At 40.0% G+C, this 25,762-nt stretch overlaps 1 protein-coding gene across 1 annotated transcript in view; it reads right to left on the reverse strand.

The window, feature by feature from the left end:
* Positions 1-342: 342 nt before the first annotated feature.
* STAM (signal transducing adaptor molecule) overlaps positions 343-25,762 on the reverse strand; it is a 68,373-nt gene continuing 42,953 nt past the window's right edge. The window contains exons 8-14 of the mRNA XM_030832380.2: positions 24,901-24,995; positions 21,480-21,568; positions 19,390-19,477; positions 18,864-18,918; positions 18,142-18,295; positions 16,142-16,314; positions 343-2,426 (exon numbers count right to left, since the gene is read on the reverse strand). Coding sequence (XP_030688240.1) covers positions 2,228-2,426; positions 16,142-16,314; positions 18,142-18,295; positions 18,864-18,918; positions 19,390-19,477; positions 21,480-21,568; positions 24,901-24,995 — 853 coding nt within the window. The 3' untranslated portion in view covers positions 343-2,227. The remainder of the gene's footprint in view (positions 2,427-16,141; positions 16,315-18,141; positions 18,296-18,863; positions 18,919-19,389; positions 19,478-21,479; positions 21,569-24,900; positions 24,996-25,762) is intronic.

Genomic DNA, 25,762 nt, shown 5'->3' on the forward strand with positions numbered 1-25,762 from the left:
AGTAAAATTTGCTTCACAGAAATTCATATTATAGTTAGTTCTTTTTATAAATAATCCTATTCCCTTTAAAAAGGGACAGCTATCTTTTAAAGAAAGATTTTACAGAAGTGCAACACATACACTGGTTGCAGAACAAAATCACTGTGCTCCTAACTGGTCCTTTCCTATTTCCGTCCTTGCCATGTCATCTGAAAGATGGAAAATACAGTGGTTCCTTTTCAGTGGAATTTTTTCCGTCTGCTATTTTCATACCTAATAAGTGAAAACTGCAAACTAATATAGTATCAGTTTTAAGTATTCATCATTTAAATCTTTATAAAGGTAAAGAAACTTGCATATGCATTGTAATAAAGGGAGTCTTTTCTCATTTCACCATTCTTTGACTTTTACAGGGCAAAACACATACTAGGGAATATATCATTAATTTTACATCATGAAGCATATCAAAATAAAATGGGAAACATGATACATTTGCCATTGGTAAACAGGAATTCATCAAAAGACAAAGAGAAAAATACAATATGACTTGAGACGAAGTGTATCACTTAAACTAGAGTATTCAAATTGGAATGAGAAAGAGTACAATGTTTTGACAATGTTCATCAAAAAACAACGTATTAAAAAAATTTTAATGTAAAGTTTGAATTCAAATTTTAAAATTACTATTTGAGGGCAACGTACTCTAAACTCAGGAAAACACAACACTAGGGTGAAACACCCTAAGTTGAAGATGAGGATTTAAATTTGAACCTACCTTGCCAAAGATGGAATCATTTGCCAAAAGGAAAGCAAGTACCTGATCATAATAGTCTCAGAAAATATAAATTAAATCTTCAATTATGGTGTGACACCTGTTACTAAATCAATTCATTTACTACGATGCTCAACTCAATTTTTCAGTTGTTTAAATAATAGCACAAAACTAGGGAAATTATAAATATTTAAGGAGATTAAAATGTCAGTAGAAAACGTATTACATATGGATTAAAAGGAAAGCATTCATTCAAACTACTCCTGAATAAGAAGCCAAAATAATTCCATTTAGAACTTTAAGAGAGAGAGCAGCCCATAAATCCCGTTTGAAAGACAAGAATAAATAAACTGTTAAGCAAAGCCAGGAATCTAGATGACTTTGAAACATCCACTTACATCCATTTTAATGAAGAATTGAAGGATACACTGTGTTAAAGACATATTTAAAAGACTAGCAGTGGAATAAGACAGATGAATCAAATTTTGTTATAGCCTAAATAATTACAAGAGACTTTGAAAACGTAGTGTAATTCATGTTTTCTTTCCAGTTTCAAAGCTTCTATCCATTGCCTCTATCTTTGGTGTCACTGCCACCAATAAACACAGTATACAGCTTAGAAACCTAATTACTATCTTCAACTAGGAAAAAGGAAATTAACATTATTTCTTTAAAAGTAAGATATAAAGAATGTGGTCCAACTTAATTTTGTCTCATGGTCCCACAGTATTCTGAAATATCATGCCAAAATGTAAAAGTTTAAAAGGGAACATCATCATTTCCTATAAATGCACCAAAAATTTAGCTACTGTACGCTGGTGTGATGACAGCTAGTAGTATGCAGAGGCCACACAACGACATAACATACGTGTGTTCAGCGCACAATTACTCCAAGGAAGGTTCAGTTTAATGGGAAACTGAAACATGGACAACATAATGCCTTCATGTACATAGGCTACAGCGTTGTTCTCTTGCAGTTCAAAAGGACAGTGTAATTCTCTTAAATTTACACAAAACATTATGAAACATGGTAGTTGCTCATGATTAAAATATAACAGCAATGTCAATTAAGTTAACAGTGTTAAATATATTCACATGATCACCACCGTGGTTCAAAGTGGCCACGAGTGAAGTTACACAGCGATCTATGCACACATCTGCCACAATGGTGCTTGCCAGTTTGACTTTCTGCAGACCAGGTAATTTTACGAGACAAATAATCTTGCACTGATTCTTTCATATTACGAAAGGAATTAGATGTTGTAAGTAGTTTCATTCCTCTGGGGGAAGGCGAGGGGAGGACCTCTAAAAAGTCAGTGCAAATTGAAGAGAGGTCTCCCTTCTTGAATATTGGAACTTGCTGACCAAGATACGATTCCTATAAGCTGAGGATAAACAAATCGTAAGATATCAAAGAATCTCATAACATTGTCATCGGCGTTTAGCAGGTATTTGCCACAAAGAGGAATCCCAGCCCTACAGCAGGGCCTTCGGAGAGTACGGCTGCTGGGGCGGAGGCGGCTGGGGCAGCGCCGATGGTAAAGTATAGTTCGGCACCTGGGACAGGCTGCTCCCTGCGTTCTGGTATATGGTGACGTCGGGGGCGGCAGGAGGAGGACTATACACTGAAGCCTGGCTGGGATACGTGCCTCCTTGAACGGAAGTGCCCATCGTGCTGTGGAAGGGAAAGAACACTCGGTTAGGTCAACACTGACTTACCCGGCCGTTTAGAGATGAACAGGAAAGCTGTTCATGAAACAGTTACTCATTCATGCAACGCATTCAATAAATACTTAGTAAATAGCTTAACGTGCCAAACGCTGTTATTTGAGGCACTGGGATATCATCAAGAAGGAAGGGGGAAACGTCCCTATCATCACGGAGCTTACATTCTAACAGGATAAAAAAGATGATTAAAAAAATGTATAATATGTCAAGAGTTAGTAACAAGAGGTGGTATAAAGAAACGTAAAGCATCGTGGGAGAACCCCCGAGTTCCTGGGACAAGAGATTCCTGGGTATCCAGGGTGGTCCCGGAGGCTGCTCAGACACAGCTACACTGAAGCAGAGACCTGGAAAGAGGGGGAGGGAGTGACACCGATTAGCTAGGAAAACAGGCTTTCAGGCAAGGAGAAAAGCAGGCCCTTGAGAAGAGAAAAGGCCCGGCATGTTCAAGGAGCTACAAGGAGGCCTGGGCGGCCGGAGCGACGCGGCAGAAACAGGGAGGAGGAGCCGCAGATGCAGGGCCGTGCAGACTCTGGCGTGTACTGGAGTGGGACGGAGACACACTGGCTGCTTGTGGACACAGGAGCGATGCGATGTGACTTGGCTTTAACAGGCTCACCGGGCCCAGGACAGAAGCCAGGTGACCTGACAGGGGGGCTGCTGGAATCGTCCCTGTGAGAGCCCGTCGGGCGGCTGGCGAGAGCCATGGAGGAAAGGGGAGGGAAGGGTCCGATTTTGAAGGAATTTCCATCAAAGGAAGTTTACATCATGTCTGATGTAAAATCTTAGAACTAAGTCCTACTCTACTCTAGTATAGTAGTCATTCACTGAAAAGGAAAAGACTACAGATAAGGGCCACGGCAGATTTGGGGAGGGAGAATCAAGCACAGTTTTGGACATGTCAAGTGAGATACCTAGGAGACTGCCAAGAAATGCCAGTGAGCAGGTGGTCAGCTATGCGGGTCTGGAGCCCAGCAGAGAGGTAAGGGCTCGGAGCTCGAATTCGGGGGTCATCGGCACACACAAGCGGCGTTCAGGGTCAGGGACCTGAATGACATCCCCCAGGGAGCGACTGCAGACAGAGGAAAAAGCACTCCGCGTTTTGAGCTCTAGAGCTAGAAGTCAGGGAGATAAAGAGGCACTGGCAAAGAAGGCTGAAGAGTGGCAATAAGGCAGAAGGAAAACTAAGAGAGCACGGTCACGGCCAAGTGAAGAAAGTATTTCAAAAAGGAAGTGACCACTGGGTCTGGCCACATGGAAATGGCTGGTCCCTAAGAGCAGTGCTGGAAGACTAGGGGAGATGAAGGCCTGATATCCTCCTTTGTCTTATTCCCTGAAAACAGAGAAGCAAACAACAGAGACCTTCTATCTACTCCCACTAACACATTTACCCACTGTCTGCACCCACACCCACGGCTACATCCTGCCTCGCCTCCTGCTGGGACCGACCACCTGCCAGTGTGCTCCTGTGCAAGGTGCCCCCCACTGTGCACGGATCCCATCCCACCGACCAGAACTCCTTCGAGCTGTCTTGATTCATGTCTCGGCTTCCTCTCTTCCCATCCCCAACGTGACAGTCGAGTTTCCACTATGTGTAAGACACCAGGATACAAAGAGAAATACGAAGAGCTTTAACAAGCAGATTTCCCCCCCACCTCTCTGTGAAAAATGTAAAACAAGCTATACAATGGGCAATTGCCTAAAATTTTCAAAATACTGCCTATTTTTAAACTTTTCTTCAATTCCTAGATTGTTTATAAATCAATGTTGGTAAATCCAATACTCTTGTACTTTGCACAAATTAAACCAATTCACTATTATAACAGATAGTCATTTGCTACTATATTCCACCAACTAATGTAACCACGTAAGTCATGCTTAAAGGCATCACCCATTATCATTCCACAAGTGCTATGTTGTGAAATATAAAGTATTACAAGAACTCAGGTTTCATGCTATTGGTCACATCGATAAGGGTCACAACAATGCTACTGTTATCATGTTGAGACTAAGTGCTAAGCTCTGGTGCCAAAATGCCTAGTTTTGTATCTTAGCTAAATGGGACCTTAGCCGTTGCTCCCTGCCTCAATTTTCTCATCTATAAAATGGGGATAATAGTGTAGCTACTTCATGGGTTATTACCGTCAATGAGTTAATACACATAAAGCATACAGCACAACACCTAGTGCTTACTACCCCATAAATGTTAGCTATCACTGTAATCATTCCCACTTTGTACTATATTCCTTATCTCAACTTAAAAGTTCTACCATCCACCCAGTTGTTCAAAGGTTAAAACCCAGCAATTCTCTCATATCTCTGCTCTGCACTATCTCCCCACCGTGTTACCCATAGGCAATCATTTGCTCATCTCTAAATAACCCTTTTCTCATCCCTATCTTGTAGTTAGACACTCATCATTTCTTGCCTAATATACTAGCCCACCAGCTCCTAATCTAGTCCCTATGAATCCATCAACACTATCACCATCTGAAGCTCTTTACGGGCTTTCCCAGACAAGACCCAAGCTCCTTAACACGGTATCTCGGACCATCCATTGTCCTTGTCAGTAAGTCCAAGCGTCTCTCTCGCCTCTCCCCCAGAGACTTCAACCCTTTAGTAACACTGCACCGCTGGGGATGCCCAACATGCGCCGTGCGCTTCCACTGCTCCCCATTCATCCAGTCCATGGGTACCACGCATTTCACAGCACGTCAGGTAAACAAAAGCATGAGACCCACATCTTTGCCCACGACAGACAATCATTCTTACTTTTTCCTCCAGTCTTAAGAGCATATTTTTCTTGGAAATCTTCCCTGAACCCTGAGGCTCCTCAAGCACTCTGCACATACCTTTATTTGTAATTTGTGTTGTAACAACATACTTTGTGTGTGTTTGCCTCCATTAGCCCCTAAGAGTCTTGAGGCTCAGAAACTCCAAATCAATGGTCAACTAGTATCTGCCAAGGGAGCCAAGAATACGCAATGGGGAAAGGATAGTCTCCTCAACAAACGGCGCTGGGAGAACCGGATAACCACATGTAGAGGAATGAAAAAGGCCCCCTGTCTTACACCGCACACGAAAATGAACTTGAAATGCAATAAAAACTTAAATTTAAGACCTGAAACTGTAAAACTCCTAGAAGAAAAGACAGGAAAAAGGTTGCTGAGACTGGTCTCAGCTGCGGTTTCCTGAATATACAGCAAAAACACAAGCAACAAAAGCAAAAATCAGTAAGTGGGACTACATCAAACTAAAACGCTTCTGCACAGCAAAGAAAACCATCAACAAAACCAAAAGGCAACCTGTGAAATGGGAGAAAATATTTGCAAATCACATTATCTGGTAAGGAGTAAATATCCAAAATACATAAAGAACTCATACAATTCAATGGCAAAAAACCCAAAAATCCATCGCTTAAATAAATCATCACTTTGTTTTCTTGACTTCCCCTCTGTCTCTGAATTCTTTCTGCCACAAGAAACTACCCTGGGAACCATCCTTGTTGGAGCCATCCAGGAGAATTCAGGAGGACCTTCAAGATGGCGGAGGAGTAAGACGTGGACATCACCTTTCTCCCCACAAATACATCAGAAATACACCTACATGTGAAACAACTCCTACAGAACACCTACTGAACGCTGGTAGAAGACCTCAAACCTCCCAAAAGGCAACCAACTCCCCACATACCTGGGTAGGGCAAAAGAAAAAAGAATAAACAGAGACAAAAGAATAGGGACGGGACCTGCACCGCTGGGAGGGAGCTGTGAAGGAGGAAAAGTTTCCACACACTAGCAGCCCCTTCTCTGGTGGAGATGGGGGGTGGGCAGGGAGGAAGCTTCGGAGCCGCAGAGGAGAGCGCAGCCACAGGGGTGTGGAGGGCAAAGCGGAGAGATCCCCGCACAGAGGATCGGTGCCGACCAGCACTCACTAGTCCGAGAGGCTTGTCTGCTCACCGCCGGGGCGGGCGGGGCTGGGAGCTGAGGCTCCAGCTTCGGAGGGCAGATCTCAGGGAGAGGATTGGGGTTGGCTGTGTAAACACAGCCTTAAGGGGGCTAGTGCGCCACAGCTAGCAGGGAGGGACTCTGGGAAAAAGTTTGGAACTGCCTAAGAGGCAAGAGACCATTGTTTCGGGGTGCGCAAGGGGAGGGGATTCAGAGCACCGCCTAAACGAGCTCCAGAGATGAGCGCAAGCCGCGGCGATCAGCACAGACCCCAGAGACGGGCATGAGACGCTAAGGCTGCTGCTGCTGCCACCAAGAAGCCTGTGTGCGAGCACAGGTCAGTATCCACACCTCCCTCCCAGGAGCCTGTGCAGCCCGCCACTGCCAGGGTCCTGGGATCCAGGGACAACTTCCCCGGGAGAACACACGGCGCGCCTTAGGCTGGTGCAACGTCACGCCGGCCTCTGCCGCAACGTCACGCTGGCCTCTGCTGCCGCAGGCTCGCGCCGCACTCTGTACCCCTCCCTCCCCCTGGCCTGAGTGAGCCAGAGCCCCCAAATGAGCGGCTCCTTTAACCCCGTCCTGTCTGAGCGAAGAACAGACGCCCTCCGGCGACCTACACGCAGAGGCGGGACCAAATCCAAAGCTGAATCCCAGGAGCTGTGCGAACAAAGAAGAGAAAGGGAAATCTCTCCCAGCAGCCTCAGGAGCAGCGGATTAAATCTCCACGATCAACCTGATGTACCTGCATCTGTGGAATACCTGAACAGACAACGAACCATCCCAAATTGAGGCAATGGACTTTGGGAGAAACTGCAGACTTGGGGTTTGCTGTATGCAACTGACTAGTTTCTGATTTATATGTTTATTTTAGTTTACTTTTTAGTGCTTGTTATGATTGGTGGATTTGTTTATTGGTTTGGGGCTCTCTTCCTTTCTTTTTTATTACTTTATTTCTTTATTTTAATATTTTTTTATTTTAATAACTTTATTTATTGTAATTTTTTTTCCTTCTTTCTTTTTTTTTCTCCCTTTTCTTCTGAGCCATGTGGCTGACAGAGTCTTGGTGTTCCAGCCGGGTGTCAGGCCTGAGCGTCTGAGGTGGGAGAGCTGAGTTCAGGAGATTGGTCCACCAGAGACCTCCCAGCCCCGCGTAATGTCAACCAGTGAGAGCTCTCCCAGAGATCTCCATCTCAACGTTAAGACCCAGATGCACTCAAGGACCAGCAAGCTTCAGTGCTGGACACCCCTATGCCAAACAACTAGCAAGACAGGAACATAACCCCATCCATTAGCAGAGAGGCTGCCTAAAATCATACTGAGTTCACAGACACCCCAAAACACACCACCAGATGTGGACCTGCCCACCAGAAAGACAATATCAGCCTCATCCTGCAGAACACAGGCACCAGGCCCCTCCACCAGGAAGCCTACACAAGCCACTGAACCAACCTTACCCACTGGGGGCAGACACCAAAAACAATGGGAACTACGAACCTGCAGCCTGTGAAAAGGAGACCCCAAACACAGTAAGTTAAGCAAAATGGGGAGACAAGAAATATGAAGCAGATGAAGGACCAAGGTAAAAAACCACCAGACCAAACAAATGAAGAGGGAATATGCAGTCTACCTGAAAAAGAATTCAGAGTAATGATAGTAAATATGATCCAAAATCTTGGAAACAGAATGGAGAAAGTACAAGAAACATTTAACAAGGACCTAGGAGAAAGAAACAGCAAACAATGATGAATAACACAATAAATGAAATTAAAAATCCTCTAGAAGGACGCAATAGCAGAATAACTGAGGCAGAAGGACGGATAAGTGACCTGGAAGATGAAATAGTGGAAATAACACTACCACAGAGCAGAATAAAGAAAAAAGATTGAAAAGAATTAAGGACAGTCTCAGAGACCTCTGGAACAACATTAAATGCACCAACATTCAAATTACAGGGGTCCCAGAAGAAGAAGAGAAAGGGACTGAGAAAATATTTGAAAACATTATAGTTGAAAACTACCCTAATATGGGAGAGGAAATAGTCAATCAAGTCCAGGAAGTGCAGAGAGTCCCATACAGGATAAATCCAAGGAGAAACACACCAAGACACATATTAATCAAACTATCAAAAATTAAATACAAAGAAAAAATATTAAAAGCAGCAAGGGAAAAACAACAACATATAAGGGAATCCCCATAAGGTTAACAGCTGATCTTTCAGCAGAAACTCTGAAAGCCAGAAGGGAGTGGCAGGGCATATTTACAGTGATGAAAGGGAAGAACCTACACCAAGATTACTCTACCCAGCAAGGATCTCATTCAGATTCGATGGAGAAATTAAAACCTTTCCAGACAAGCAGAAGAAGAGAATTCAGCACCACCAAACCAGCTTTAAAACAAATCTAAAGGAACTTCTCTAGGCAGGAAACACAAGAGAAGGAAAAGACCTACAATAACAAACCCAAAACAATTAAGAAAACAGTAATAGGAAGAAAACATATCGATAATTACCTTAAATGTAAATGGATTACATACTCCAACCAAAAGACATAGACTGGCTGAATGGATCCAAAAATAAGACCCATATATATGCTGTCTACAAGAGACCCACTTCAGACCTAGGGACACATACAGACTGAAAGTGAGGGGATGGAAAAAGATATTCCATGCAAATGCAAATCAAAAGAAAGCTGCAGTAGCAACTCTCATATCAGACAAAATAGATTTTAAAATAAAGACTATTAGAAGAGACAAAGAAGGACACTACATAATGATCAAGGGATCAATGCAAGAAGATATAACAATTGTAAATATTTATGCACCCAACATAGGAGCATCTCAATACATAAGGCAAATGCTAACAGCCATAAAAGGGGAAATCGACAGTAACACAATCATAGTACAGGACTTTAACACCCTACTTTCACCAAGAGACAGATCAAACAAAATGAAAATAAATAAGGAAACACAAGATTTAAATGATACATTAAACAAGATGGACTTAATTGATATTTATAGGACATTCCATCCAAGAACTAACAGAATACACTTCCTTCCCAAATGCTCACAGAACATTCTCCAGGATAGATCATAGCTTGGGTCACAAATCAAGCCTTGGTAAATTTAAGAAAAGTGAAATCGTATCAAGTGTTATTTCTGACCACAATGCTATGACCTTAGATATCAATTACAGGAAAAAATCTGTAAAAAATACGAACACGTGGAGGCTAAACAATACATGACTTAATAAGAAAACACTGAAGAAATCAAAGAGGAAATCAAAATATACCTAGAAACAAATGATAATGAAAACACGACGGTCCAAAACCTATGGGATGCAGCAAAAGCAGTTCTATGAGGGATATTTATAGCAATACAGTCCTACCTCAAGAAACAAGAAACATCTCAAATAAACAATCTAAACTTACACCTAAAGCAATTAGAAAAGAAGAACAAAAAAAATCCAAAGTCAGAAGAAGGAAAGAAACCACAAAGATCAGATCAGAAAAAAATGTAAAACAAATGAAGAAAACGATAACAAAGATCAATAAAACTAAAAGCTGGTTTTTGAGAAGATTAACAAAATTGATAAACCATTAGCCAGACTACCAAGATAAAAAGGCAGAAGATTCAAATCAACAGAATTAGAAATCAAAATGGAGAAATAACAACTGACACTGCAGAAATAGAAAGGATTATAAGAGCTTACTACAAGCAACTATATGCCAATAAAACAGACAACCTGGAAGAAATGGACAAATTCTTAGAAAAGCACAACCTTCCGAGACTGAACCAGGAAAAAAGAGAAAATATAAGCAGACCAATCACAACCACTGAAATTGAAGCTGTGATTAAAAATCTTCCACCAGGACCAGATGGCTTCACAGGCGAATTCTATCAAACATTTAGAGAACAGCTAACAGCTATCCATCTCAAACTCTTCCAAAATATAGCAGAGGAAGGAACATTCCCAAACTCATTCTACAAGGCCATCATCACCCTGATACCAAAACCAGACAAAGATGTCAAAAATAAAGAAAACGATAGGCCAATATCACTGATGAAAACAGATGCAAAAATCCCCAACAAAATACTGGCAAACAGAATCCAGCAGCACATTAAAAGGATCATACACCATGATCACGTGGGGTTTATCCCAGGAATGCAAGGGTTCTTCAGTATATGCAAATCAATCAATGTGATACACCATATTAACAAACTGAAGGATAGAAACCATATGATCATCTCAATAGATGCAGAAGAAGCTTTCGACAAAATGCAATACCTATTTATGATAAAAACTCTGCAGAAAGTAGGCAATATAGGGAACGTACCTCAACATAATAAAGGCATATATGACAAACCCACAGTCAACATCATTCTCAGTGGTGAAAAACTGAAACCATTTCCACTAAGATTAGGAACAAGACAACATTGCCCACTCTCACCACTATTATTCAACATAGTTTTGGAAGTTTTAGCCACAGCAATCAGAGAAGAAAAAGAAATAAAAGGAATCCAAACTGGAAAAGAAGTAAAACTGTCACTGTTTTCAAATGAGATGGTAGTATACATAGAGAATCCTAAAGATGCTACCAGAAAACTACTAGAGCTAATCAATGAATTTGGTAGAATAGCAGAATACAAAATTAATGCACCGAAATCTCTTGCATTCCTATACACTAATGATGAAAAATCTGAAGGGAAATTAAGGAAACACTCCCATTTACCATTGCAATAAAAAGAATATAATACCTAGGAATAAACCTACCTAAGGAGACAAAAGATCTGTACTCAGAAAAGTATAAGACACTGATGAAAGAAATTAAAGATGATACAAACAGATGGAGAGATATAGCATGTTCTTGGATTGGAAGAATCAACATTGTGAAAATGAGTATACTAACCAAAGCAATCTACAGATTCAATGCAATCCCTATCAAACTACCAATGGCATTTTTCACAGAACTAGAACAAAAATTTCACAATTTGTATGGAAACACAAAAGTCCTCGAAGAGCCAAAGCAACCTTGAGAAAGAAAAACGGAGCTGCAGGTATCAGGCTACCCGACTTCAAACTATACTGCAACGCTACAGTAATCAAGGCAGTATGGTACTGGCACAATATAGATCAATGGAACAGAAAGTAAAGCCCAGAGATAAACCCACAAACATATGGTCACCTTATCTTTGATAAAGGAGGCAAAAAAATACAATGGAGAAAAGACAGCCTCTTCAATAAGTAGAGCTGGGAAAACTGGACAACTACATGTAAAAGAATGAAAGTAGAACACTCCTTAACACCATACACAAAAATAAACTCAAAATGGATTAAAGACCTAAATATAAGGCCAGACACTATAAGACTCTTAGAGGAAAACAGAGGCAGAACACTCTATGACATAAATCACAGCAAGATCCTTTTTGACCCACCTCGTAGAGATATGGAAATAAAAACAAAAATAAACAAATGGGACCTAATGAAACTTCAAAGCTTTTGCACACGAAAGGAAACCATAACCAAGACAAAAAGACAACCCTCAGAATGGGAGAAAATATTTGCCAATGAAGCAACTGACAAAGAATTAATCTCTAAAATATACAAGCAGCTCATGCAGCTCAATATCAAAAAAACAAACAACCCAATCCAAAAATGGGCAGAAGACCTAAATAGACATTTCTCCAAAGAAGATATACAGATTGCCAACAAACACACGAAAGGATACTCAACATCACTAATTACTAGAGAAATGCAAATCAAAACTACAATGAGGTATCACCTCACACCGGTCAGAATGGCCATCACCAAAAAATCTACAAACAATAAATGCTGGAGAGGGTGTAAAGAGAACCCTCTTGCACTGTTGGTGGGAATGTAAATTGATACAGCCACTATGGAGAACAGTATGGAGGTTCCTTAGAAAACTAAAAATAGAACTACCATATCACCCAGCAATCCCACTCCTGGGAATATACCGTAAGAAAACCATAATTCAAAAACAGCCATGTATCACTATGTTCATTGCAGCACTATTTACAATAGCCAGGACATGGAAGCAACCTAAGTGTCCATCAACAGATGAATGGATAAAGAAGATGTGGCACATGTATACAATGGAATATTGCTCAGCCATAAAAAGGGATGAAATTGAGTTATTTGTAGTGAGGTGGATGGACCTAGAGTCTGTCATACAGAGTGAAGTCAGAAAGAGAAAAACTAATACCGTATGCTAACACATATATGTGGAACCCTGAAAAAAAAAAAAAAGGTTCTGAAGAACCTAGGGGCAGGACAGGAATAAAGACGCAGATGTAGAGAATGGACTTGAGGGCATGGGGTGGGGGAAGGGTAAGCTGGGACGAAGTGAGAGAGTTGCATGGACATATATACACTACCAAATGTAAAACAGATAGCTAATGGGAAGCAGCTGCATAGCACAGGGATATCAGCTCGGTGCTTTGTGACCACCCAGAGGTGTGGAATAGGGACAGTGGGAGGGAGACACAAGAGGGAGGGGATATGGGGATAGATGTATACTTATAGCTGATTCACTTTGTTATACAGCAGCAACTAACATAACAATGTAAAGCAATTATACTCCAATAAAGATGTTAAAAAAAAACCAACTTAACAACCTGATTAAAAAATGGGCAGAGGACCTGAATAAACATTTTTCCAAAGAAGACATACAAATGGCCAACAGGCACATGAAAAGGCGCTCAACATCACTATCCACCAGAAAAATAAAATCAAAACCACACGGTATCACCTCACACCTGTTGCACTGGCTATGATCAAAAACACCAGAAGTAAGGACTGCTGGCGAAGATGTAGAGAAAAGAGAACATTTATGCAGTTGGTACAGTCAGTATGGAAAACAGTATGGAGGTTCCTCAAAAAATTAACAATAGAGCTACCATATGATCCAGCAATGCTGCTTCTGGGCATATATCCAAAGGAACTGAAATCAGGATCTCAAAGAGGTATCTGCATTCCTATGTTCATTGCAGCATTACTCACAATAGCCAAGAAACGGGAAAAGTTAAGGGTCCGTCAAGGGATAAATGGGTAAAGAAGGTGTGAGGCAGAGATAGAGATACACACACACATGAATGGTATTCAGCCGTGAGAAAGAAGGAAACCTTGCCCCTGTGACAGAGAAGGACAAACACCGTATGATCTCACATACCTACAACGTCAAACTCAGACACAGAAAACATCTGTTTAACAGATGTAAAATGAAATAACCGACAAGTAAGTACGTAGCTTTGGTCACCTTAGTATCATCGTGGCCACCATCACTCAGGTAGGTCTAGAAAACTGTATCAGTACCACCATCCCCAGTTATCAGTAATATCACCCTAGGGTGACAGAAGTCTGGAAAAGTGACCACCCTGAAGCCAAAATTCTATATAAAAGAATAAGAAATTGCCTCCTAGATACAAACTGAGGGACATGAAAAAACCTGCCTACCAAAAACGGGGGGGGAAAGAATTCCTCCTTGGGCTTCCCTGGTGGCGCAGTGGTTGAGAGTCCGCCTGCCGATGCGGGGGACACGGGTTCGTGCCCCGGTCCGGGAAGATCCCACATGCCGCGGAGCGGCTGGGCCCGTGAGCCATGGCCACTGAGCCTGCGCATCCGGAGCCTGTGCTCCGCAACGGGAGAGGCCACAGCAGTGAGAGGCCCGCATACCACCAAAAAAAAAAAATTGCCTCAAAGCCTGTGTGAAGCCTTTTCAAGGTATTGTAACATATATCTCACTGGCCTAACACAGCCCTTGAAATTAGCATCAAATATTTACTGAGTTCCTACCAGGTGTAAAACTCTGTGCTACATAGTGTGGCTCTAAAGGTGAAAGCTGCCGCTCCAGCTCTCAAGATATGACAGTTTAGTGGAGATACAGAGGACGACACGATAACACGAGGTGCTGGGGGCCTGAGACGGCATCAGAGGAGGAACAGTGCTGGCGAGGTGCGAAGGCGAGACAAGCTTCTAGTAAAGACGAAGCTAGGCTAAGAGCTGAAGAATAAGCAGCAATTAGCCCGGCGAAGAGGGCTAAACGTTTCAAGGAAATGCTCTGCAAAAAGCACCTATTGAAATGTACTCGTGTTTCTGGAGAGGTGACATTTTCAGCTACAGCACGTCAGAAGCCAGGCCCTGAACACAGCGCGGGTCCTGCACGGGGGTCTCGCATCCGAATGGCAGAAGAGAACAGAGCAGCCCCCAACAAACAGGGGCAAGGTGCTCTGGCTCTACAGCACGTCACGGCTTAAGAACCTCCCAACAGAGAACCGCACTTACAAGGATAATTCCTCAAGGCTCTGAACTAAGAATGGATCCCGAGTAATCTCCAGTAATGAGACATCCAGAGCAGCATGTGACATGGTAACAGAGGACTAGCTGGGACAGAGGCGGCACTTCTGCCTAATACTAAAGTATCTGAGAGGTTCCTATACATACTACTCCAGTACCCTGGCTAACTTCTCAGCAATACCTACCTCTACTCACTTTGATCTAATTTTAAAGCAGCATGTTACTCTCCTAATAGTTGCTCCCTACCAATTTCTATGTAAGGGTATTCGCTTTTTACCAAACTGAGACTTAAAAAAAAAAGAAAAGAAAAGAAACAGAAGGCCTTGGACAAACAGAGTTAGAGCTAACTTTTTCCTAAGCTACATGACCCAGTAGGGGGCGCTGTTTTCGTGTTGCTGCTGTTTGATGCCTGTAACAGGCTTCCGCATCACCATCCTTCTTAAGGTCACTTCAGAATACGAGATGTGACCACAAAATCATGTTTGACAATCCCCAAGCATCCCCAGAGTGTGACTCTTTGGAGGATGAACAATACAATAGTGAGGGCAGTATAGGAGCATGCTGGGCAACTCCAACATTGATGGAAAGGTCCCTAGAAATTGTACCTGTGCCACCAAGAAACTCCTGTTGTGAGTCAGAACATCATGGCCTCTGGAGTTACACACTGCTGAATTCTTAAGCCTACCTATTCGATCCAAAGTGATGACTTCAGCTTAGATGCCCACTGAAGTAGAAAAGGCATTTATAAATTATGAATATATGATTATATAAATATAATCATTTACATGATAGGGGCATTCTAAGTAAATGACCAGAACAATGGGCCTGTCGTTTCATACTCAGCTACTCGCCCCGTGAACCACAGGGGCGTACAGCTTCTTGTACTGTCTCTTTTCATGTGGTTTATCGTGCTGTGATATATACTAAATTCCCACACAGGGTAAAAAGAAGGGAATATTTGTCTTTAAGAGACAGCCCAGAACTATAAATTCTAAAATAATAACCACAGGAACATTCAGCTTTTATGTGAAATTTGTGTAAAGCATTAAATTATAGTTATCAAAATAAATTTAAGTTACATTGAAGTTCTTAACAAATATTATCACAGACTCAGATTAAAACAAAAGAAATTATGATGGAAGGAATATAAAAAACACAAAGCTAAAACCAGAATACAGCAGTTCAAGAACTCAATAGGACAGAGGGCTGGCATGCTGGCTAGGACTGCAGCACTGCAGGGGGTTCCTACAGAACCCACCTGCCACCACAGACGGGGCTGACTGTCTGGCATCAGTGATGACACCTACCCTGGATTTTTCTTATCCATTTTTTATGATTACAGACGACCAAGGGCACCTGAGAGTTTTAACAACACTAAAAGCAAACAAGAGCCAATGATCACATTACTTGGGGTAGGAAGCCTGAGCCTGCTGACTAGGAAGGGCTGGGCTGGCAGGCAGCACGGCTCCTTGGCTGAGAGAAGACAGCTGCTCTGGGGGAAGGCTGTAGCTCTGGGGCTGGCTCAGCTGCGCGCTCCCTGCGACCAGGTAGGCACCGCTTTGAGGAGGGCCAGGGTACACCTAGGACAGTCAGAGACAAAACACATTAGGGTTCCTCGGATTTCAACAGGCATGCATTCACTTACAAAAGAGCATCGATTACATCTCTGAAATGGTTTTCTGAGTTCCTTCTGGTGACAGGCATTTTATTTTATTATGTAGATTTTATTTATTTATTTTTAATTGGGGTACAGTTGCTTTACGACAGGCGTTTTAAAAAGTGCTTTTCAGTGAAGTGGGCTTCTGATGATTTTTGTTTTTAGGGAAACATTAGCTAAACTCGTGTCTGTCTCCGTACAGAAGCAGTAAAGAAACTTACCTTGAAATTTTATACTAATATAATCCCTCTTTCCACGTTGATACTGTATCTCCCTAAAATGAACCCCCAAATGCTGAAGAAGTGTGTTTGAATTCACTGCATTACAGCAACAGTCTGCATTTGTTTCTAGGCATCTACACAGAGATATATCTCCTAAGTTACAGCGTACTGAACATAGAGCAAGCTATCCTCCTAAAGCAAGGTCAGCAGACTTCTTTGTCCAGGGCCCAGACAGTAAATGGGGTGGGCTTTGTGGGCCATGTGCGCTCTGTTGAAACTACTGGGCTCTGCCCATAGAGAAAGCAGCCAGCAACGATGGAGAAACGAATGAGAACAGCTGTGTTCCAGTAAAAATTGATTTTAAAAAAGAGGTGGGAGGCTGGACTTTGCCCTTGGGCCATTGTTTGCGTACCCCTGCACCTAAAAACTATACTTGTTTTAAGCTAAAGAGATTAGTCTTAAGTGCCCCCCGAATCTTAAACACACATAATATTCTAATTTTCTGTAGTATCCATTAGATCCTTCCATTTCACATGTTTGAAAACAGAACTCCACTGTCCAGGGAGTGAGACTTGTAGCAGCTGTTAGGACAGTAACACACTCATCAGGAAACAAAACAACAATCATCTGAAGGCTGTGTTAAGCCACACGAGACTCACTACACACAGAATCCAAAAGGTCTTCATTATGGACGCAGCTAGTCCAGTCCTCACAAATACAACTGTTTGTACTTTGCGAATTGAACGTGAAGGGTTTCTCTTTGTCTGCTGGCTCACACTGGCATCAAGACTCATGGGTAGGTGTCATCCAGCCTCACGTTTCTCAGGCCTGGCTGCTCTTCTCCAGGGTTCTGGCCCCTCACTCCAGAAGTGGACTGCGTCAAAAAAAAATTCATCTGCACAAAGTTTATGCTACCCTACATGGATAAAATGCTGTGTCTGACTAACTACTCCCTACACCCTGAACTTAGTGAGTTTGTGGGAAATGGGCTCTTGAAATAGTTGCTGGGCATGACGAGAGGAAAAAGCGCTCTCTGTTGCATTACACACATTCTCATGTAAAGGAATGGAAAAAATGCAGATTAAAGAAAGTCACTATAAAACTGAAAATGGTAGATACTCACAAGAATTTAGTAATAATTAGAAATTTTACTCAGACAGACAAAAATTGTAGTTCTTAACTAGATAATTAGATATGAAGCCTTAAAAATATACAGATGTTTGGGCCTCATGCCTGGATTCAATAGGTCTGGGTAGAGTCAAAGTATCTGTTTTTTGTTTTTTTTTTTTAAAGCTTGACAGTGATTGATGTGCACCCCTGCAGAAAAATAATTTTTTAGAACAAGAACTATTATTATAGCTAGCATACTACACATTGTATTTGTCAAGTGAAAAAATCTTTTTAACTTTATTTTTACTCCAAACATCACTTTTAGAAAGTTTCACTTTTTACAAAAACACAGCTATTCCAAATAATCTCAAATATATTTGAGAATTTAAAATGAAATACTTGCATTTTTAAAAGCTTACCTGAGAACCAGAAACACCAGATGACTGAATATAATACTGCTGATTCTGTAATTTTGCATACATGGAATACATTGGATCTTCATTCATTAACTTGGTATACAAGGACAGGGCCTCCATCACTTTAACATTGAGCTCTGAGAGTTCTGAATGTTTTCTGAAATATACAATAATGTGACACATAACTGCTATTTAAATGATATAATGTTCTAAATAATAAGATGCATCAAAATAGCAAAAATGGCAAAGAGTGGTGTAAGTAGACATTATTAAAAATTTAACCTTGTAATGAAAAAAAAAATATCCTATAGTTTAGCTCCAAGGCAATCAAAACTGTTTCAGATTTAGGTGCTGTGCTGGAAGGACTCCAGCTTATTGTACTTGACTTTACCTCAAATATCCAGGTTTCCCTCATTAATAACAGATGGGTCATGTGTGGGCCCTGATGATGCCGCTTACAGCAAATATGATTATAATAGTTAACCCTTATTTTTAAAACAGACTAACATAATGAAAGTCAAATAAATCCTCATTTAAAAGCGGGAGTGGGGGCAGATGGGTCTAATTTTAATTCCCACATCAAGTAGAAAACAAGTGAATGAGAACGGGCATATCTTTAAAATGAAAATAAAATAAAATACAAGGCAGCTCTATTCCAATATGCAGTTTGGAGAGATCTGTGGAGAAGAAGGTACACAGTACAGACGGAGCGCATGTTCTTTTACCTGTCAATATCCTCCAGCTTCTCATCAATGAGAGGCCCCATCTGGTGGCACATGGCTAAGATGACAAGATTTAAAGAAATATAAGAAAATGCAGCAAAAGAAAGCAACTCTCTGATGGATATTCATGTAGTTTAAGGAATAAAAGATCTAATTTGGAATAATAAAAATTCTATTAATTAATCTTAGCCCACAGAACCCAAGACTGATTTTCCTAGCTATTTATAAAATCAATACTTTAGACTGACTGTATTGATCTCAGAAATTTTTAATACCAATTTTCATTTTATAACATTTTAAATGTTGAATAAAATATTTAATTTGGGTAGAAAAGTATATGAATTTGAATTCTACCAAAGGTTCAATTAAACTGCATATAAACGTCAGACTGGTCACAGAAGAGTCAGAAATGTTAACATTGTTTATATCATTTTCAATTTTATTTAAATATAAAACCACTCTGTAACAGAACACTAGATTTAATCCTAATTATTCTTTATTTGCAAGGGAAATGGAAAACAAGGTTTACCTTCAAGATGAAGTAACTCGGGAAGATCTGGTTGATCATCACTGGGATCCGTACTTTGCAACATCTGTAGCAGTTGGTCCATTTTATCCTACAGAAATTAAACTGTTACTATAAAAAGTAACAAATCATTATGCAACAATACCTTCTCACTTCATTCGTTAGATAGTGGCTAATCCTGTAATGCACAGATATGAAGACTTCAATTTCGCTTCTATGTATTTACTGTCCGTGTGTTCTCTTTACTATCATGTGAAGTCAGAGCCCTTTTGAAACGGCTACCAGAAATTCTCTTAGATGAGAAGAAATAGAGCAACATTTAAACTTACAACATGTGAGTTCTTTAATCTCTTAAGTCATGCTAGTGGACTTCTGTGTCACTTTGTTTAGGGGCAGCTGTAGTCTTGCCATGCTGACAGGTGTAACCTCTCTCTCAAGCTGGCAGTACTTGTGACTAACAGCTCCGTTACTACTTCTCTACAAGGGAGAATACAGCAGCTGTTTCAGTAAGGCACAGCTCAGCTCTGGTACAGCTGTTCTTCTAAGTAGCACCAGAAGGATTTACTCTACATTCTCTTTCCACCAATGCTTCACTTTGTCATCAAAAAAAGGAGGAAGATTTATGGCTTCTCTATTCTCCTATGTGAAAGGCTGGAAGGCATCTCAAAGCAATGACTCAGATCTATTTCAGAATCTTTTGCTGTAAGACCAACAGAACTAATGAAGGCATCATTACATAAATACATCTATACATTACATTAGTAGAGATGTATCTATACGCAAGTTTTAAAAAACCAAAATATAGATCTCATGTACCAAAGAATATTACTGTAATAATTACAAACTTTTCTCCATTCATGGTTTTTACATGGTTATGCTACTGAGTATAGTTACTTAGGTAAATAATTTAAAGAGTACCAATTCTAAGCAAAGTAGTTATTTATACCAAAACAAAACTCTATACTCTGTACAGAAGGATAACAGTTTGAGAGATGAATTAATCACTAGAGAGTGAAAACGACACACGTATATTAAAACACTCTTCTGAAGTCAAAAGAATTCCATATTTAGAAATGGATATTATTTTTCAACATAAAAGATTCACAATTTTCATTTTAAGTAGTCTAAAAAAGAAGGCACATGTCAGAAAAGTTTGCCTACAGCCAAAAAAAGGAGAGGAGAGTAAAATGAGAGTGAGGGTCAACTAATACATGGATAATTTCTCTTCTCTTTGTTTACAGAATTCTACAACCTATTTGAAATTGTCTATCAGAGAAATGAGGTTTCTAGATAGACCGCTAGCATGCATTTTCCAATGGAATGCTATAGCCAAACCTAACTTTCCCTGACTCCAGTACATTCTCTGGGGGCTCTCAGCACAGCTTCTACAACCCGTTTCGCTAAAACAGCGCTCTTCAAACTTTCTGCTTCTGGCTCCTCTAAAAAAAGGCTAAAAACCTACAAATCCCCTCACATAGTTTAAAGATGACATCTCATTTTTCATCATTAGTTTAAAATGTTACAAAGAATATAATTTCCAGAGCATTTAAAAATAAAAGTCACACATGACCTAGAGGGGTGGGATGGGGAGGGTGGGAGGAAGGCTCAAGAGGGAGGGGATATGGGGATATATGTATACGTATAGCTGATTCACTTTGTTATACAGCAGAAACTAACACAACATTGTAAAGCAATTATAATCTGATAAAGATGTAAAAAAAAAAAGTCACACATTCTTTTGAAGATACCCAAAAAGTCTCATTATGATAGTTTTTGTAATAGCAAAAAACACACAAAGAACTGAAAACAACCTAACCGTCCAACAACAGAATAATGAAGTCATGATAAGTCCATTCTACGGAATATTAAGCAGGAATTAAAATAATGAGGTACAACTATAAGCACTGACATGGTAAGAATGGGACTAGGGAGGAACTTTCCAGGAGAATCTTTGCTTCGTCTGTATTTGAAGTTGTATAACAACAAAACACATGCATTAATCAAGTACTGAATTTTTTTTAAATAAGAGAAGAAAACCATTGCAACTTCAATGGTGAATTCAGTATGATGCTCTCAGGCAGGAAATCACTCACTTCATCAATGTAGGCTTGTTCCGGCTCTGGTTCTATCGTTTCTACCTGAACATCGTCACTAAATTGTACCGTCTTCTTCTCCGTTTTAACTGTAAAACATGTAACATTTATCGTTTCCTTATAAATTTAAAATTTTATTTAAAAGCACTTTAAGGAGAGAACTTGGATTTTTCTTGTATTCCCTTCAATCTGAGAAACTCCGTTTAAGGGATAATTCGGTTGCAGATTTAGGCAACCGTGACAGAACATGACATTATGAAATTCTGTGAAGACTTCTTAATTTTTTCTTCTAAAGATTTTATGTTTTCCATAACAGATACTTCACTAAAAATAAGAACTGTATTTCTGGAACGAAGATTAATCACCTATTACATGTGAGAGTTTAGTAAACTGCTGAACAGAAAGCAAAGTTTTACAATGGCATAAATGAATTCTGCTATTGAAAATAAATCCTCTTTTCAAATTACCAGTCCTTTCAAAGAAAAATCTCCACTTTTCCACAGGCCACGCTCTTTCAATGTAATCAATTGGGAAGTTAGCTATATATTCCCCTCACGCCACTCAGTCTTTTTTTTTAAACTAAGGGAATGACACCCAGGCCAGTGGAGAGCTTTACAAGTGGCCTTGGCAGGGATCTGAATTTTCCACTAAAGCAGTCTGTATTTTTTAGTTACATTATTCTTGCAGCTGAAAAGGTGGTTATTAGGGGATCTGCAAACCAGAAGCACGTATTTCTCTTGCTCAACAAAGCAATCTTTAAAAAGATTCAATGTAACATTAACCAGCAAGTATAAGGTTATGATTAACATAGTAATTAATCTTATCCAAAGTAATACTGAGAAACACATACAGCTTTAAAGGAATGAACTTCCTTTTGGGATTTTTTCATCCTGGTGTCAATGTAGTCAATCAGTATTCATAAAAATTAAGCATCAGGGGGATGGGAAAGGGGCAGAATTAAGGAAGGGAAATAATATTAATTAAACTATTAAATATGCTTAATGGAATATTGCATTTCCCCCAATGAAGCTCCAATACAATCCTATGAGATATGCCCATCTTGTAAATGAGGTTAGCAGTGGCTTAGAAAGATTAAGAACGCTTGCGTAGGAGAAAGCTAATAAACGGCAAAGCCTGGATTTGAACGCCAATCATTCTAGCTCCATTAGCCCACACTACTGGAATCTGGCCTGTGATTTTACTCCGAGAACAAGAAGTCATATCACTTATGTATTCTATGCTATAGAATATAAATGGAAAATAGGTTAATTTCCAATATAAGGAATATAGTCATCCCACACAAGTCACCATAAAGTAAAACTCTACATACAAAACCAGTTTCAGCTGATTTCACTTTCCCATGGAAGAAAAAGAGCCATATGCTATACATATTTTTGCTTTCATATCTTGAGCTATTAACAAGTAGAAAGCTGGGACAGCACTGCATTGGCTGCTACCCATAAGAAACACATGGTAGACTTCACATCCTAACAGCTGACCATGCACAAGTTTGCAGTGCTTTTTCTCTCAGGGACTAATACTATTACTTTGTATGTATGTGTATGTTTGTGTGTATATTATGTGTATGTGTGTATAAATAATATTTTACACACACACACAGATGTGTTTATGCATATACATATATAAAATACAGTGCTTGCACGAAATCTTACTGCCTCTCCAAAACGAAAACAAGCTAAGTAGGTCAGGCACTTCTAATTGACACATTCAGTGAAATGGGCTTCTGTTTGCTCATAAAGAACGATGCTACAAGGATCTTGCTAACACTCATTTTCCAAGCCTGAGAACTGTAACTCCACTGTGTAAGCTCTGATGCTCTGGTTTCTCTTTTACATGGTCCAGAGTGCAACACATGAAAATAACTAGAATATTCATTTTAAGGCTACATTTCTATATAATGGGAAAAAAAAGATGAGATGGCTACTTTATCTACTTGAGATCTTGGATCTCCTCTTGAATGGAAGTCCAAGACAATTCCATCCTTTCCAACAGCTATTTCAAGATTAAAAAAGAAAAAAAACCCAAACCCAAAAATCAAGCAAAATCCCCCACCACCATCAGCCCAGATTAAAAAGTTAGCACGTTATGCACTGCCATCTAAACAAGGTTCCACAGGACGTTTTCTGAGTTTACCAAAGAGAACATTATTAAAGGAATGGGTATCACAATCTGTCTCTATAAAAGTGACACAAGACATCCCAACAATAACTAGGAGAGGGCATTACTTTATCAAAGATCTGTAACATCCGGTCTGTTATTAAAGCCTTCTCTTGAAAGAGAAGCATTTTTATGTTTTCAAAGAAAAGTGTATCTTTACTGTTAATACACAGACACTTGCGCTTCATTTACTGTATAAACATTTATATAGTCTGTATTCTGGATAAGATTCAGCACAAAGAACTGTTGGAAACAAAAAGACAACTGAGACAAAGATCTTTTCTTAAAATTCCTGTAAACTAAAAATGACCAAAGCAGATCGTGATTTATAACTTTCTTTGATCTCTTCTACCTGGCATTATAGAAAGATGAGATATTTTGCCAAGATAACTGTAGCTTACCAACTTACTTACAAAAAAACTCTTAAAATTCTAACCATTTCAGTCGCTACAGAAATCTTTCTAGATTAGAACATATTTCTGTTTCCTTAAAAAGAGGAAGGTTGTGACTTAATCTTGATGCCACAAAATCATCATTATGAAGATTCATTACAGTATTGCCTAGAAATACAGTGAACTGCCTACCAATATTTCGATAGACTACTGGCAGTTACATGTCCTGCAATGATTACGCCTGCCAGTAATATCACTTTTCCTCCTTCGCCCCACTTTCTAGTCTGTTTCCCCTAGTCAGCAAAGGTTTGAAACTCAAAAAGTTATTGACACGATTCGTTATAGCTCCTTCTGAATATATGACATGGTGGCTTAGGAAAGCTATTAAGTTGCTAAGAGGCCACTGCTTCCAAATTTGGGGCCGGACACTAGAGAAATTAGCTAACCTTTGAATAGGAAGAACTCTCTATAAGGTTACACTGCATTTGTCATCCTTTCATCAACTGATGATACCAAAAATACATAATGCATAAATTCTATAACATTTCTTAATCTGCATTTTTACAATGACATATGTATACATACATACATATATATATGTGTATATATATACATATATATATTTTTTTTTCCTTAAAGAAAAGTCCATAGTCTGTCTTAAGATAATCTTGGTAGACAGATGATTTCAATTCTTAGATGATTAGATGACTCCTCATAAATAATCTGACCGGGGAGCTGCATTTTTAATAAACACCTTGGAGGCACTAACTTTGGAGAGTCTCTGCTCCAGAAAGCTGAATTTTAGAGAGAACTGTGGATCATCATCCAGTGACAGGCTGGAAAATACTTACTCATTTCTGGTTCAGCAGTGAGATCCGCAGTCACAAAATTAGAGGGGAATAACCCCATGCCTTGATGGGTTTCACCCTTCCACCAGTTGGGGTCACTAAGAGAAACAAGAAAGAATGCTTTACTATAACAAAGAACTTTTATTTCTATGTACCTTTACCTTTTATAGTGTTTAACCTATATTATTACCACATCTGAAGCTCACAACAATCCAATGGAGGAAGTGAATGTATCATTATTACAAATTAGAGATGAGGCCTCAGAGAAGATAAGACGCTATTAAACACACAGTTCTTTTTCATATTCTGGAAGGCTGGTGAACGCTTCGAGGATCTAGTACAAGGCTCTGAACTCTCTCCCTCAAACAGAGGTCCCCACACTTGAAAACTGTCAACTTCGAATGGTTCATAGGCTCCTGCGTGAGAATCCTTTATAGTAAGATAGACGGTAGGCTCTGAATCCAGACCTCCATTCCTAATCAGTGCTCTTTCTAGCACACATTAGGAAACTTTCCCCCCCACAAGAGAACACACATGACAGTAACACCATTTACAGCACAAATGTTCACAAGGAACACACTCCCGGGTGCGTACCCACGCTAACCACTGGATCCCCAGCACCTAGGATAAGGAAAGCTAGCAAGTGCTCAATAAATACTTTTTGAATGAATGAATGATCAAGGTTTTGTGTAACTTCCAGCTAACCAGCTCAAACTTTACTTCATTTTCTTCCATTCAAGAAAACATATTAGTATGTAAGTGTGGTACTATAAGAATAATCTTAAATGTATTTGAATTGATCTTTAAAAACCACATGCAGGGACTTCCCTGGTGGCACAGTGGATAAGACTCCATGCTCCCAATG

Source organism: Globicephala melas, chromosome 2, assembly GCF_963455315.2.
Source record: "Globicephala melas chromosome 2, mGloMel1.2, whole genome shotgun sequence".
NCBI classification, from domain to species: Eukaryota; Metazoa; Chordata; class Mammalia; order Artiodactyla; family Delphinidae; genus Globicephala; species Globicephala melas.